General features: G+C 41.8%; 1 protein-coding gene across 4 annotated transcripts in view; it reads right to left on the bottom strand.

Moving 5' to 3' along the window:
• The window catches only part of LOC122068435 (choline/ethanolaminephosphotransferase 1), a 76,583-nt gene that overhangs the window by 52,410 nt on the left and 8,270 nt on the right, over window positions 1–15,903 (bottom strand). For all 4 annotated transcript variants that reach the window (XM_042632294.1, XM_042632293.1, XM_042632291.1 and 1 more), the window contains 3 exons: window positions 15,419–15,428; window positions 15,253–15,303; window positions 1,432–1,509 (listed from right to left, as the gene is read on the bottom strand). In XM_042632294.1, coding sequence (XP_042488228.1) covers window positions 1,432–1,509; window positions 15,253–15,303; window positions 15,419–15,428 — 139 coding nt within the window. The remainder of the gene's footprint in view (window positions 1–1,431; window positions 1,510–15,252; window positions 15,304–15,418; window positions 15,429–15,903) is intronic.

Below are 15,903 nucleotides of genomic sequence, written 5' to 3'. Positions count from 1 at the left end.
TAGTTGTATACAACAACTTAACTCAACTCAGCCTTATCCCAACTAAATGGGGCCGGCTATATGGATCCTTAACCCATTGAATATGGTGGGTATAGTGGGTATGGTGGGGTATGGCTAGTATAGTTCTTCTTGGTTGATATATACATTTATGCTGCCATCCACTACAAGGTTGAGCTTTCGGTGAAACGGCAGCAAACATGGTATCAGAGCAGGAAGGTCAAGTGTTCGACTCCTAGGAAGTGCTAAAGGGAGTTTTCCCCCACTTCTTTCCCTCAATGTCATGTGTGGGCACGCAATGTTGATGTATACATTTACACTACCCTTCCCCACTAGTTCGAGCTTTTAGGTGAAATGGTAGTGAATTCTTCATTCCCCATTAAGTGTGGTAGTTACAGAGTGGATCATTGATATATGCATCTTCCCAGCTCGGCGATCTATATCCTAACTTCGGTTACCTAGATTATATTGACGATGACACCAATAGGGCTATTGTGTTGAACACTTGAACTTCTTAAGCATACCATGACATGGTTGTTATTTGTGATAAAGTCAAAGGAATGGTTCTATCGGCGGCAGCAATCTTTTAGTGATTTCAAGCCTCCCTAGAACTCTATGTAGCATCAACATAGGCATAGGGGTGTCAAAAGTTGTACTAATACAATTATACTTACATACAACAACTCAACTCACTCAACCCAGCCTTATCCCAACTAACGGGTCAGCTACATGGATCCTTACCCTCCAATGAGCTCTATTCAAAGCCATACTTGTTACAAGGCCTAAGTTATGCATTTCTTTCGTCACCACTTCTCCTATAATCATTTCAGGTCTATTCAAAACCATACTTGTTACAGTTTTACTTATAGTTCTACTTGTTAAGTGTCTATGATGATACTTTTGACATTGTTGCTCTATTAAACATTAAAACGGTCCTTCATTCTTAATACATATTTCAATTGCTTTTATTGTGTGTTTTAATTTTTAGTACCAATTATGTATCGAATAGGTTATATAAAGGATACATTAGGCTACAGATTACACTAGCAAACTAAAACCCTTTTTTTTTTTCAATCTAACGGTTTAAATACTTGTAAGCATGCTTAAATAGGCTTTCCCTGATGTTCCAGAGAAAAATTCGACTGTTTGACCACCAAAATGGCCATTTCAGTTTCAGGCCCAAAATGTGCAAAATTTCAACCAAATTGTCAGGATTTTGTGGCACATTTCGGGTTTGACCACAGACCAAAATTCAAACCTCGGAAGAAATTATTGAAGCCAGTAGATAAAGCAAACTAGCAAAGGAATTTTACAACTAAAACCAATCCAAGCTTATAGGATATAAAGTAGCAAGCCATATGGGAAAATCAATTAGCATCATGCGTAAGGACAGATATGTGGAACTGAATTGTACATAGGGCAAAATGAGCAAACCTGATATAAGAAAAGCAGCAATCCATGTGCTAAATGAACCCATCTTGGGGGAGGTGAATCCAGATGAGGTGAATATACCTGGAATGGGGCAAAAAAAACAGTAACAAAATGAAAGGAAAGAAATGGATGTAAGCTAACAAAAAACATAGAACTATTCTGGACTAAGCTGACACTTTCTAAAACTCAAGAACATACATATATATATATATATAGTTTCATACTGCAATGTTGCAGTAGTAGTCTCAAGAATTTTGATCCTTGTAGAGTGGTCGGGGGTTGAAGGAGTTTGGAATTTGTCAAATTTTTGCATTGTTCTAGGTACGGTATTGCACCTATCCTAGTACTCGTTTCCTTGCCGAATCGGAGTACGGTATTGCACCGATCTCGTTCTTCTCACCATACAGAACCAAGAGAACCCTATTTCCTTGGATTTTGGTGTAGATACAAGGGCGATGGTAGATAATTTGAAAGAGGCACAAAACATACATATATATATATAGACAATCAGCCATATCACAAATCTACCTACTAGCATAAGTAACCAAAAAATTGCAGTAAAATGGCCATCAGAGAATGACCAACTGATGAAAAATAAAGGGGGATTTCCTAAGCATAAGTGTGTTTGATGGCAACATTTCTCAAGTTCACTTTTAGGTAACTCCTAGACATTCTCAGTCTCTCTGATGAATTTCTACTCAGACAGCGATATTGGCATTTGTTCCTTTGTTATTTAAGGTCATTGGCATCTTACCTTTAAAAATCCAATCCCAAGCAGACACATTGATTAATTTTGGTGTTAATTTGTATTGACGATTCAAAATGGACCTTATACACAAGTGCAAATCCTTTGAAAATGCTCCATCTGCATTTTGGCCCATTTAATAAAATTGTGTCACAATACATGATGAAATTATAAAGGCAAAAAGCTAAACTAAAACCATATGTTCGAATTTTAGGACCTTGTGATGGATTTATTATTACAGATTTTTGGTATTTACTATTTAATCTGTACATATCCTAGTCTATAGAGGGTAGGCCTCGGCGCAATGGTAAGGTTGCCCCATTGCGACCTAGTGGTCGCGACTTCAAATCAGGAAACAGCCTCTCCATGAAGTGGGGATTAGACTGCGTACATTATGACCCTCAGACCCTGCAGTGGTAAAAGCCTCATGCATTCGGTACGCCTTTTTTATATCGAGGTCAATGACTCAACTGACTGTCTGAATACCAAGTACCATGGCAAAACCAAACCAAATCCCTTTAATTGGATCTTCAAGGATGATTCAACAAATTCATCTCAAAATCTTTTCGTTTGCTTTCAAATCGGAACTATATCAAAGCCAAACCATATCCATTCCAAGTTAGATGAAAAAAGGAGTCCTTTAGGTAAATATATCGAGCCAAACTAGGTTTCATTTGACAAGTCACAACACAAGTTAATAACAATCAAGATTAGCTACAGGATTCAGTGGCTCCCCTCTCCCCAAGGATCGTTCACCTCTACCCCTGCCCTGGAATTCATCCGCTCCAAAGGCCCCCTTGTGCCATGGCGCAACACTACCTGGTTCAAGGGACCGCGCCACAACTTCACAGTCTGGCGTGCTATCTCAAACTGCCTCCCTACCCAGACTTTCCGCATCCACCTACACATTCAAGTCCCCCCTCTTGCTGTCTCTGCTAGAATGGCACTAAAGATGTTGACCACCTCTTTTTTTCTTGCACATTCTCTTCCTCCATTTGGAAGAGAGTCCTCAGCTCTTTCTGGCCTTCGCGCAGAAAAATCCTTTCTTTGTCTAGAGAATGGATCTGGATTGACATGACTTTCGGAGGTCATACTATCTATGAAAATATTGGGAAGCTAGTGGATCTGGATTGACATGACTTTCGGAGGTCATACTATCTATGACAATATTGAGAAGCTAGCTTTTGGAGCCACGACCTCTCGTATTTGGATGGAGCCTAATTTCTGTGGATGGACTTCAATCTCTTAATCATTCAATAAGACTTGAAAGGCCATCTATTTTGACGTCAGCTCCAAACTTGGTTGTTTTCGTCATCAGCCTGTCCATGATTCCCCTAGGAATAGACTGATGGTCGCTTCGGGCCTCCCCCCGTCCATCATCCCCCTCCCCCCATTGATGTATCCCTTCTCCTAGTTGGGCTATTGGTCCCCTTTTGTTTAGCCTCCTCTGAGGTATTGTCCCTTATCACCCCCTTCTCTTACCCCCTTGTATATTCTTTTCCTTGATATGAATTTATTTATTCACCCAAAAAAAAAAACAAGACTAGCTACAGGACAACAAATGCAACTAAAGAAACAATATCCAAGCTGATCAGGAAAAATGTACTTAGTAATCAAATATACTCTCATAAAATCAAGAAAAAATAATATTTTGGAAGATATAGAAATTTGCAATTAAATTTTAATATTTTATGCAACACCGAAGGAGTGTTTGTTATGCATTATTAGAATTTATCTTGGCCTAGAACACATTCTGGAACAATGAAAATATCATTTGGTATGGGTTCCAAATCAAAAATCCAAGAAAACTAACAATAACAGGCCTTGTTTTGGAACACCCCCAAAATTCCATTTGAAGTTCTGGGTTGCAGAATGGAACACATGCCTGTTCTCGTAAAAGTCCTCAAAGCATTAAAAAAAGCATGTACAGTTCAATTTGAAATAAAAAATGTTTTTGTCATTTTCCCTTTTAAAACAAGAAACAGTATCTCCATTTTCAATCATTTAAGGGGGGGAAGAGAGAGAGAGAGAGAGAGGTCCCTTCATAGGAGTTCTTCCTCCTCTATCCCTGACTCCGCTCACCGAAAATCTCCATATCAGGAGGATTTACCAAATATTTCTCACCAGTGAACACAAATAAACAACCTTAAGATTTGATTTATGTCTTCTCAAAACTTTCCGTATGGGGTTTTTCACCTCTTGTTGGGACATCATTGGTGAAGATCTCACCAAAGTCATTAGGAGCTTCTTCTTCAACCCTTCCCAAGTTTGTTGCATCAACCACTCATCCCCAAGAAAGACGGTGCCTCCTATTTATCCGACTTCAGGCCCATCTCCTTGTGCAACCTCCGGTACAAGTTCATTGCAAAAATCCTTGCCAATCGTGGACAATCTCATGACACAGGATAATGTTTTCAGCTATGCTTCTCCCAACTATAAAGACAAATTGGTTAGGGCTAACCAAGGAGTCAATGACCTTCTGGATACAGTTGGCAAGGATTTTGGCAATAAACTTGTATAAGAGATTGCAAAGGGAGATGGATCTGAAGTCAGGCATGGAGGATGCCCCTTCAAACTTGGGAATAAGACAAAGGAAGGTGTGATTGACACCTTTGATTTAATTAGGGTCAAAGAAGAATCTTCTAATGGCTTTGATGAGGTCATCCCCGATGATATCCCAGGAAGAAAAGTAAAAACTCATGCTAAATCCGTATGGACCGGGAGCTTTATTTGCTCTGTGGGAGAGGATAACAGTGATGATTTCATCATCCAAAGGGATGGAACGGGGGATAGGCTGGAGATGGTTGGATGAATTTGTTGAGTAGACCAGTAGGGATGAGAGAGAGGGGAGAGGGGGAGGGAGGATTGAAAAGCTCATAGAAGAAGGAAGCAGCTTCAGATTTAATGTCTTCCGGATTACGGAGGATAGAACCATCACTGGAAGTGAGGAGGGGAATGATGTTGGCATTCACTCGAGCTTTCAGGGATCGATGGAAAAAAGCCGTGTTGGAATCGCGCAGCTCAAGCCACTAAATGCAAGTTGTCTGCCGAAGGAAGCTTTCTTCTTGGGTAAAGAGAGGAGAGCTCAAGGGAGACCAATTTTTCCTCCTCATCAAGGATCTAGATAAAGGGCTAACATATAGGATGATGGGAGAGTGGTCAAAGATGCTAGGGGAGTCAAAGGAGGCATGAGAGGAGGGGAAGGCCTCTAAACAAGCTTCACTGATGAGGGCTCTATCAAGCTTATAGGCAACCCTTGCAGGCCTTGTAGGGCCATAGCGGTGGTTGTGCCAAGAGAGTTTAGCACTAGACCAGCGAAGGCCATTCATGCCTATATCTTCAAGGCAATCATTGAAGGCCACGACAGAAGGAAGATCAATGGGCTCACCCCCATGCTTTTCATTGCTAAATCTGACAACATTAAAGTCACCCACAAGGCCGCAAGGCCCCAAGAAGAAGAGCCTACAATGGTGGCATGCACTCGAAGGTCAGTCCAAAGAGAAAGCCTTTTATGGGCGTGGTTCAGGGCATAGATGATGGATAAAAAACAAGTATTTGCACCAGAGGGGTCGGAGGTGGAGAGATGGACAGATTGGGAGGAAGAGGCCAGGGAGGTGACAGAGATTCTGTTGAGGTTCCACATGATACAAATACACCCATTCGGACAGTGGTCATAGTTGGCTATAAAGGACCAAGACGGAGCAATTGAAGAAGAAATGATACGGGCATTGGGTTCCAAAACTCTGGTTTCCAAAAACAGCAAAGAATAGCATGGGAGGAAAGGATATGGAAGCGAATTGCAGCTTTTTTGGCCGAGGAATTGAGCCCCTGGACATTTCATAAGGTCTAAACGGTCATTTGGAAACAATAGAGGACCTGGAAGTTGTGGACAAAATCTCATTTGAGCTGGAAGAGTGTCTCTAGTGGCCAATAGCAAAGGAATGCTTCCCCTACGAGTGGACAATTTGATGGGAGATGGCTGGTTCATAGAGGACATCAACAACTTAGAGGCCATGGCCAAAGGGCTGTGGTTTCGGACCTACGAGTCTCTTGTGCTTCTGGGAGGCAATTTCTTCTTGGATGATGTAGCAACAGGCTTAGAGGGGCGAGACATGGAGGCAATAGGCATAGCAGGGGTCGCTGGAGGAGTATATACATCCAGGGGGTAGTGAAGCGATGACTGCAGGTGGCAGAGCAGGTTCCATTAGGGGGCGAGCAGACAACGTGGTACAGAGGGTAGGAATAGTAGTGGTATCAGTTATAATAGATGAAGGCAGCATGGCAGGGGGAGCATAAACAATACTGATTGCTGGAGGAGAGACCGAAGCAACTTAAGAGTTAGAAATAAGGAAGACTAGGGTTAGAGATGAGGGAAGAAGAGGGACTGAAAGAGAAACGTGAATGAGCCAACTTGCTCATCTCACCAATATTAGGTTCAAACATTGTTTTAGGGAATTACAAGTTTCTCCCTAAGGGAGGTGAAAGTGAAATAAGAGAAAATACATATAAGGACACTTAACATAAGACAATTCCTATTGTACCCCTAATACAAATATTCTAACACTCCCCTCAAGCTGGAGAATAAATGTCATACATTCCCAGCTTGCATAAGAGGGTACTAAACTAGTGAGGAATGAGTCTTTTAGTGAAGATGTCTGCCAATTGGTCACCTGTCCTCACAAAGGGAGTGCAGATATTACCGAAATTAATCTTCTCTTTGATGAAATGCCAGTCTACTTCAATGTGCTTTGTTCTATCATGTTGCACTGAGTTGTGAGCAATGCTTATTGCTGCCTTGTTGTCAGAGTAAAGTCTCATAAGTCCCTCAGTGTCATACCCCAACTCAAGAACTAACCAACGCAGCCAAGTGAGCTCACAAACAGCATGAGCCATTGCTCTGTACTCAGCCTCTGCACTGGATCTAGCTACAATCGATTGTTTCTTGCTTATCCATGTGACCAGGTTACCACCCACAAATGTGCAATAACCAGATGTAGATCTCCTATCAGAAATGGATCCGGCCCAATCAGCATCTGAATAGCCTTCTATCCTCAAGTGATTGTTCCTGGCATACAAAAGGCCTTTTCTTGGAGAGGACTTCAAGTATCTGAGGATACGGTACACAGCATCCAAGTGCCCACTCTTGGGTGCATGCATAAATTGACTCACTACTCCCACTGCATAAGAAATATCTAGGCGAGTCAGAGATAGATAAATCAGCTTCCCCACTAGCCTCTGGTATTTCCCTGCATCAACAAGGAAAGAACCACAATTCTCTCCAAGCTTATTATTCTGCTCAATAGGAGAACTTGCCGGTTTACAACCCAGCATTCATGTTTCCTTCAACAGATCTAGAACAAATTTTCTCTAGCATACATTAATTCCCTTCTTAGACCTTGACACTTTAATACCCAAGAAATATTTCAAGTGTCTTAGGTCCTTGATCTCAAACTATTTGGCCAGATAAGTTTTCAATCTAGATATCTCCTTATTGTCATCTCTAGTTACCACAATGTCATCAACATACACAATCAATGCTATGATAGTGCCATTACCTCTCCAGGTAAATAATGTGTGGTCCGCTTGACTCTAGGAATATCCATTTTTCAAAATGGCCTGTCTAAACCACTCAAACCAAGCCTTTGGTGACTGCTTCAGACCATAAAGTGCCTTCTTTAGGAGACACACCTTACCATCGGCTGCCAAAAACTTGAAGCCAGGAGGGGGTTGCATATACACTTCCTCCTCTAAATCTCTATGGAGAAAGGGATTTTTCACATCCAACTGATATAATGGCCAACTTCTATTTGCTGCCACAGATAAAAGGACTCTTATAGAGTTATGTTTGGCCACAATAGCAAAGGTTTCCTGATAGTCAATTCCATACACTTGATTGTACCCTTTGGCCACCAATCTTGCCTTGCACCTCTCAATAGCACCATCTGATCTGTACTTGATCGTATAGACCGATCTGCATCCAACTGGGATTCCCCCCCTGGGAAGGTCAACCAATTTCCAGGTACAGTTCTTCTCAAGAGCCATTATTTCCTCTGACATAGCTTGTTTCCACTTAGGGTCTAACATAGCCTCAGTAACAATCTTGGGAATGGCAGCAGAGGAAAGAGCAACTGTAAAAGTAACACCTGTAGGGGAAAGAACATCATAGGAAACAAACTGGGCTATAGGATTAGTGCAAGGCTCTCTTACCCTTACGAACAGCAATAGGAAAATCTAACTCCAAATGAGGAGAGGAGATGTTACCTGACTGAGGAATGGGAAGCTCAGGATGTGGATCCAAACAGGACTCTTGGCAGGTCTTCTTTGTCCTTCTTGTATACACAATAACAAGTGCCTTTTCTGTACAAGGTTCCTCCACAATAGCAACATCAACCACCTCTTTGTGTTTACCAATATTAAAGGAAAAAGGAGTAAGAAACAATGGGGTAAGAAATGGAATGGCATCAGCCGCCTTTTCACTTTCATTTCCATTCTCCCCCTGAAGAAGATGCTGATGAGGTGCAAAGTAAGGGACAGACTCAAGAAAGATGACATCTTTGGAGAGAAATCGCCTGCGAGAGGAAGGGTCATAACACTTGTAGCCTTTGGTGGTGGAAGAATACCCAAGGAAGAGGCATTTTAAAGCCTTGGGATCGAGTTTGGTGCGGGAGGATTTGTTAACATGCACATAACAAACACAACCAAACACCTTTGGAGGAAGCGTGAAAGCAAAAGACTAAGGAGACAAGAGGGCAATTGGGTTTTGAGACCCAAGAATTTTTGTAGGCATGCGATCAATGAGGAAAGCTGCAGCAAGAACAGCTTCAGACCAAAAAGTTTTAGGCACATGCATACCAAAGAAAAGACTTCGACCAAGTTCTAACAAATGGCGATTTTTCCTCTCAGCTACCCCATTCTATTGGGGTGCATCAACACAAGCAAGTTGATGGATAATACCATTGTCAATGAAAAATTCTTGCAGGCCACCAAACATGTACTCCCCCCCTTTATTGGACCGGACAATTTTGATTCTGGAGTCAAACTGAGCATGGACCATTTTATAAAAAATTTTGAAGGCATCATAAACATCACTCTTATGCTTCATAAGAATGGTCCAAGTACAACGAGAAAAATCATCAACAAAAGAAACAAAATAACGATGGCCAAAGAGGGAGGTAATGGGACAAGGTTCCCAAACATCAGTATGCACAATGTGAAAAGGAGCAACAGATTTATTACCATGATAAGGATAAGATAAACGACAATGTTTAGCAAAAGTACATGGCTCACAATGAAATACGTGAGAAGAAGAAAAAGATGTAAACAAGTGAGGTAATCATTTCCTCATAACAACAAAAGAGGGATGTCCCAAACGCTGATGCCAAAGCATCACAGAGTCTATAGTGCTAGCATCACTACGGACACATCCATAGGACTGTGGTGTAGTCAAAAAATGGAACTGCGGCTCCAGACGATATCGGCCGCCCTCCTCACATCCACTGTCAATAATCCTCTTCGTCACCAAATCCTAAAAAAGGCAATAGGAGGGGAAAAAAGTAATACAATAATTCAAGATTTTAGTTAAAGTGCTCATAGACAATAGATTCAGGGTAAAGTTAGGGACATGAAGGACAGAAGTAAGTGAAATGAAAGAGGTAATAGGGATACTGCCTTTACCAGAGATAGAGGAGAAGGTACCATCAACTACCCGAATCTTATCCTTACAAGAAAAAATGGAGTAAGAGTCATAGTGATGGAACGTACCAGTCATGTGCTCAGTGGCACCAAAGTCAATGACCCACGACGGAGCTGTGGAAGGTGAAGTGGTGGTGACATGCATAGCAGAAGCTAAGGTATCCTGTGAGGTAGATGGGCCATCAAGCTAAGACATGAACCTGCGAAGCACTGCAATATCATCCCTAAAGGAGCTATTATCTACCTATGAGGAGTCTCTAGTATCAGTCTCTGTCATAGTAGCATGAGCTGTAGCCCCACCCCTGCGGCCACCACGTGTGCCAGTAGATCCACCACGTGTACTAGGACAGCCATAAAGGACCAAACACTTATCTCGAGTATGTCTAGGTTTCCCAAAATAATCACACTGCCGTCTGTCCCTATCATATCCACAGGAGGTCCCTTAACCTCTGCCGCCTCCAAGCCATTCTCTGTAAGAAGTGGAGGAAAGAGCAGAGCGCTCAAGTGAAGGTGTAGAATCCATGGCACCTCTCTTGGTTTCCTCACTCAAAAGGTAGCTACACACCTCACCCATGGTTTAAAGTATCTCCGATACCGATACGATACCCTCCGATACGTATCTTAAATTTAGCCGATACGATACACACCGATACGATACATGAAAATTTTAAAATCCTTTCGTATCGACATATATCCTACGATACATACCGATATGCACCAATACACTATCGATACGTACTGATGCTCTATGAAAAATATAAAATCAAGGTGAAATATACGTTTCGGTATGTATCGATCGGTACGTATCGGTGAGTATCGGTATGTATCGATCAGTACGTATCGGTGAGTATCGGTCTATACCGATACAGTGCGCTATGATCATATAATGGCCAAGATGGGTATTTTTTAAGAAAACATGATTTTTTTAGAGGTTTTTGTTCCAAAATTGCTGCCAACCATATTTCTCTCTAACTAAAGTGGAAATCAAGGTTGGGAACAAGGATTTTACATTTATGGGACAACTACAAACCTTGAATTCTCAGTGCGATACCCTCAATTTAGTGTTTATGCATAATACATATTATTAATAGCTTTTTTTAACAAAATTTTTATGCAAAAGTGTTTAAAAAGGTGTTTCATATCCATTTATGTGCGAATCTTTAGCGTATCTTAGCGTAGCTCCGAAACGATACGATACCCTCCGATATGTATCTAAATTTTGGTCGACCGATATGGCGACCGATACCGATACTTTAATCCTTGACCTCACCCCAAAATCTGTACCCGAATCTGCTCATATTCTGAATTCAGCTCACCTAGAAGTATCAGAACACGCTTTTTTTTCAAGAGATCTATATACCTTGGCTTTATCATCAGGATTGGTCAAATAAAGATCTCGGTAATGATCATACTCCTCCCAGAGTCTTATAACAGTGTTATAGTAGTCAAAAATTGACTTAGTCCCCTGCTTCATAGAGAGTGCCTGCAGAAGAAGCTGGTAGACCTTCACAAAGTCACCTACCCTATCATAGGTCCTAGAGACACTATCCCAAATATCCTTGGCAGTCTCTTTCTTTATAAATCTCCTACCTATCTCAGGTTTCATGGAGAAGAGTAGCCAAGTCATAATAGTAGAGATTTCATTCTCCCATTTCTGGTACCCCGGGTCTGCAACAGCAGGAGCCTTGATAGCCTCAATAATATATCCTAGCTTCCCTCTACTCCACAGGGACAGCTTCACAGAGTATGACCAATCCAAGTAGTTGGTACTATCCAACTTCACAAGAGAAATCTGGGTGTTAGGGTTGTCAAAGACAATCGAACTTAGGTTGGTACTACTCGACCCACCCGATGTAACTTCTAGAGGTTCCTTGAGATCAGACATAGTGTAAGGATAATCCTCAAACAACACTAATCGAGATCCAAACCAAGGGGATACACAAGTCCCAAATATTGTCTTCTCATAACCCAAAAAAAAAATTCCAGCAAGCTAAAGAGGCATGAAATCTTCATAAAACATCAACAAAACTCACTTCCAATCGTGGAGCTTCATCTAAAACTCTCATACAAGCACCATAGGATAAAGCACATCTAACAAATGGAACCAGCAGCCTCACTGCCAGCTATGCAGGCCAGAAACAACCCAGAACAAGGGAAAAAAGGGTACCTGGCAGCAAGTAGTAGATGGAGTTGTGCTCCTTCATCACAACAAATCAACAATTGAGGTTTGGAGGGATCATATAAGACCCTTGGGTGACCCTATTCAGCAACGTTTCATTCCCAACCAATGTCGGATGAGAGAGAAACAAGGAAGAGAAAAACTGGCTGATGGTAAACCTAGGAAGCAGTCTTCTTCTCAGTTTGGACTTCAAATGGTCTTTGTAGTCCTTCAAGCTCCCTCCAACTACTTTCAAGTGGATTCTAGAACTCCATTAGGTCTTGATGTATACTTTCTTATATATTATAGCCTCTAATGGACCCTTTTGCTTCTAGGATTCCAAAAGAGACATAAAGAATGGAACCAGGATGCTTGATCGACTCTCAAATCCTTATACAAGCTCTGATACCAAGTTAGAAATAAGAAAGACTAGGGTTAGAGATGAGGGAAGAAGAGGGAAGGAGGGAAGAAGAGGGAAGAAGAAGAGGGAATGAGAGGGAACGTGAATGAGCTAACTTGCTCATCTCAATATATTAGGTTCAAATATTGTTTTAGGGAATTACAAGTTCCTCCCTAAGGGAGGTGAAAGAGAAATAAGAGAAAATACATATAAGGACACTTAACATAAGAAAATTCCTATTGTACCCCTAATACAAATATTCTAACACAAAGATGGTTGGTGGCGGAGAAATCATAGATGCTTCAAAGGTGGTTGCTGGCGGAGAGAGTGACCAAAGCGGAGGAGGTAGCAGAAGAGGCCCAGGATGCATTTTCATCTGGAATAGATGAACCAGGGGGCATCAAAAGGGGCAGCACCATGGATGAAAGTCAAAGAAACCAAGGCAGTGGCGGCGGCAGTAGAAGCAAAGGATGTCAGGGCAACTTCGTCTAGAAGAGAAGAGCCCGAAGAAGCGGAAATAAGAGCAAGAACATCAATTGTAGTGTCGAGGGAAGCTCACGAGGCCAAAAGGTGAGAGCGGTCGAGATACAGGCCATCAAGTGAGAGAGGAGCTCTAAGCAAGTCAAGGTGCTTAGGATTTTTGGGTCGAGTGGGGCCAATTTGATGGGACAATGGAAATGGGTAGGGTACCAATCGGGTCAGGCAAGAAGGTTGTTTGGTTAGGAGATGGTTCAATGGAGGTTTGGTTTAGGCTGGCAAAGGGTTGGTTCAGGTTGGCCCAATTTAGGTTTGGTTGTTTTGACCATAAGAGAGACATAAAAGAGAGGGAAAAGATGGATGAGGTCAAATCGGTGATCGGAAGTGAGCTATCAGACATGTCGAGAGGTGGTCAAGAAAGTAGATTTGGTGATGGTGATGGAAGGCATGGAGTTTTTCTTAGAAGGGAGCAAAATAGGAGCAAAAGGGTTCGAAGGAAGAGGGGGAAGGTTACTAGAAGCAAGGATCAAAAAGGAGGACTGGGCTAGAGGTGACTGAGCAGCATCAACTTCGTCAGAGGATCCTCTGACAAGGAGGTAACATCTTTAACAGAGAGTGGCAGCATCAACGTCAGAGATGGACACGGCCCCCAAAATGGAGAATCTGTTAGATCCATCAGACAATATCAGGGGGACCTTTGGGCCAAGGAGGCCAACTTTTGCAACACTAACAAAGACCATTGAGTTACCGGGGATAGACATGATGCTTCTACTGCACCAACGCCAGTGGCGGCATTTTTTGGACCACGGTTCAAGGGGATCTCATCACCAGGGATATGATTTGGCTTAGGAGGAGTGATTTCTTCAACTGGCTTCTCAAGAACAAATGGAGAACAGGCTCTGGTGTGTTGCCAAAAAGTTTTGCAGATAGAGCAATGTGGTGGGAGCCAGTCATAAGTAACAGCTTGAGTAAAGGAGAACCTGTCTTCCTCCATGATTGTGATAGAGGAAGGGGGAATTTTATTGGCAGCAAGCTCCACGCAAATAAGAGCGTAGGGCCATAGATAATTGGTCCATCAACTTGGTTCTGTGATCAGGGAAGAGAGGCTTCCCAATGACTGAGCCAACCACACTAAGACCCTGCTTGCACCAATAGTGAAGTGGGAGATTTGGAAGGATAACCCAGATAGGGATGGAGCGGAAGTCTACTTTGTTGAGGGAAGAGAACTAGTCCCATTGTAGTAGAAAGATGGGCTTGTTTCCAAGTCTCCAGGGGCCTAATTCTAGAGTCACAATCTTGTTGGATTCCAAGGTGAAGTTGAAAAGGAAGATGTCGTTATCAAGGAGGTAGAAGGACATCAGACCAAAGGGGCACCATTGCTTGGAGAGCGAAAGTTTGATGATGCTGGAAGGGGGGCAGCTGCCAAGGAAGTGTTCAATGATGCAGTGTTTCCATTTGGAAATTTTAGGTTCAAGAAGCCCAGCGGGACAGAGAGCCACCTTTTTGTCGTTGATAACAGAGGAGGGCACAAAAACCAGGAAGTGACCATCGACAAGTGGAGAGGGGGCAAGCTACAGAAGTCCAGAGTTTAGGAGAGGAAGGACGACGGACAGGGATTGGTGAAGGAAGGGAGGGAGGGAGGGAGGAGGAGGAGGGGAGGGGCAGGAGGAAGGAGTGATTTGGGAGGGAGTAACAGAAGCGTTTGCGACAGGGATCAGAGGGGCAGGGATGAGGCAAGAAGGGGATGGAAGGGGGTTGCCGGCGGTAGAGACTGCCGGAGGGGGGCTAGGCATAGGTGGATATCAGGTCATGGCTTATCGGGGAAGGGGAGGGGAAATTTGAATTCTTCCTTAGCATTGTTTTCCCTTGACAGTCCCCTCTTATTTCAAGGTTTTTCCCAACTTAATTTTACCATTCTCCCCCACTGACAGGTTATTGGGCAGAAGTTTTTAAGATGTCAGATCATTTATGTAAAATCACTATTTTACCCTTCAATATAGTCCATTTGTTCATCTATGCAAGAGTGGCCTGGGTCAAACAAAAAGAGTTTACAAACTTATTGACACCTTAAAGGGGTGACTGGGTGTCAATAAGAAAATCCATTATTTAAATTTGATGAAGTAGAACCCATCATGATACAGGCTACCAGGACTTTTACCCTAAGAAAATCGATATAAGAAATTCAAATCAACTAGAAATTTCATCAAAATTTAGCACATAACAGTATGAAAAAGAAGTGGAACTAGAGAAACAAAACTCCAGATGTACAAGAAATAAAAACAACTGCACAATCTTCAGGAAACGTTTTATATAAGATTAAAGACTGTAATAGCATGATTATCTCCAACTTACATAGCCAAGCAGTGTAGATAGGAGTAAGAACATAAAACCTATGAGTGTTATCTGAAAAACAATAACAGAACTTATTAGCACACAAGAAAATTTTGAAAATGTATGTTGTGAAAGGATATGAAGTATGGTGTAAGATGAAGTAAGTAAAGATGTTAGAATATATTACCATGTTTGGCCTGGAGAAGCACCCAAATACGTAAACATAGAAAATGAAATGTAGTTAGTAACCATTCATAAAGAGTAATTATACTTGCAATGAAACAATTATATCATTAAATGAGACATAAAAAGAAGAAATCTAAAGTAAAGACCAAAGACTACTCGTGTCTTATGGGACAATGAGAATATCAGAACGTATGCTTCATTGTTTTGAGGTCATTTGGTCTGCAAAACTGATTTCCATAATGTATCAACAATGTCATGCTTAGATAATCAACCATTCTGTTAAAATTCAATCAGTCGACAAAAAATTGGGTCATTTACATTAGAACACTTGTCAAGCAGATGCCTTAGGGTCTGTACTGTAGTGTTCTGAAAACCCCATTCTGTTGCTTTTCCTTTTTTTGGAATAGAAATAGGCAAAAATCTGTATTGTATGCAGTATGCCTGGTTCATTTCACATTTTTTTTTTTTCTTCTTCTTCTTTTTTCT

The sequence above is a fragment of the Macadamia integrifolia genome, unplaced genomic scaffold, assembly GCF_013358625.1.
Source record: "Macadamia integrifolia cultivar HAES 741 unplaced genomic scaffold, SCU_Mint_v3 scaffold39, whole genome shotgun sequence".
NCBI classification, from domain to species: domain Eukaryota; kingdom Viridiplantae; phylum Streptophyta; class Magnoliopsida; order Proteales; family Proteaceae; genus Macadamia; species Macadamia integrifolia.
The sequence above is the reverse complement of the archived record's forward strand: the minus strand, read 5'-3'. Positions and strand labels throughout refer to the sequence as shown.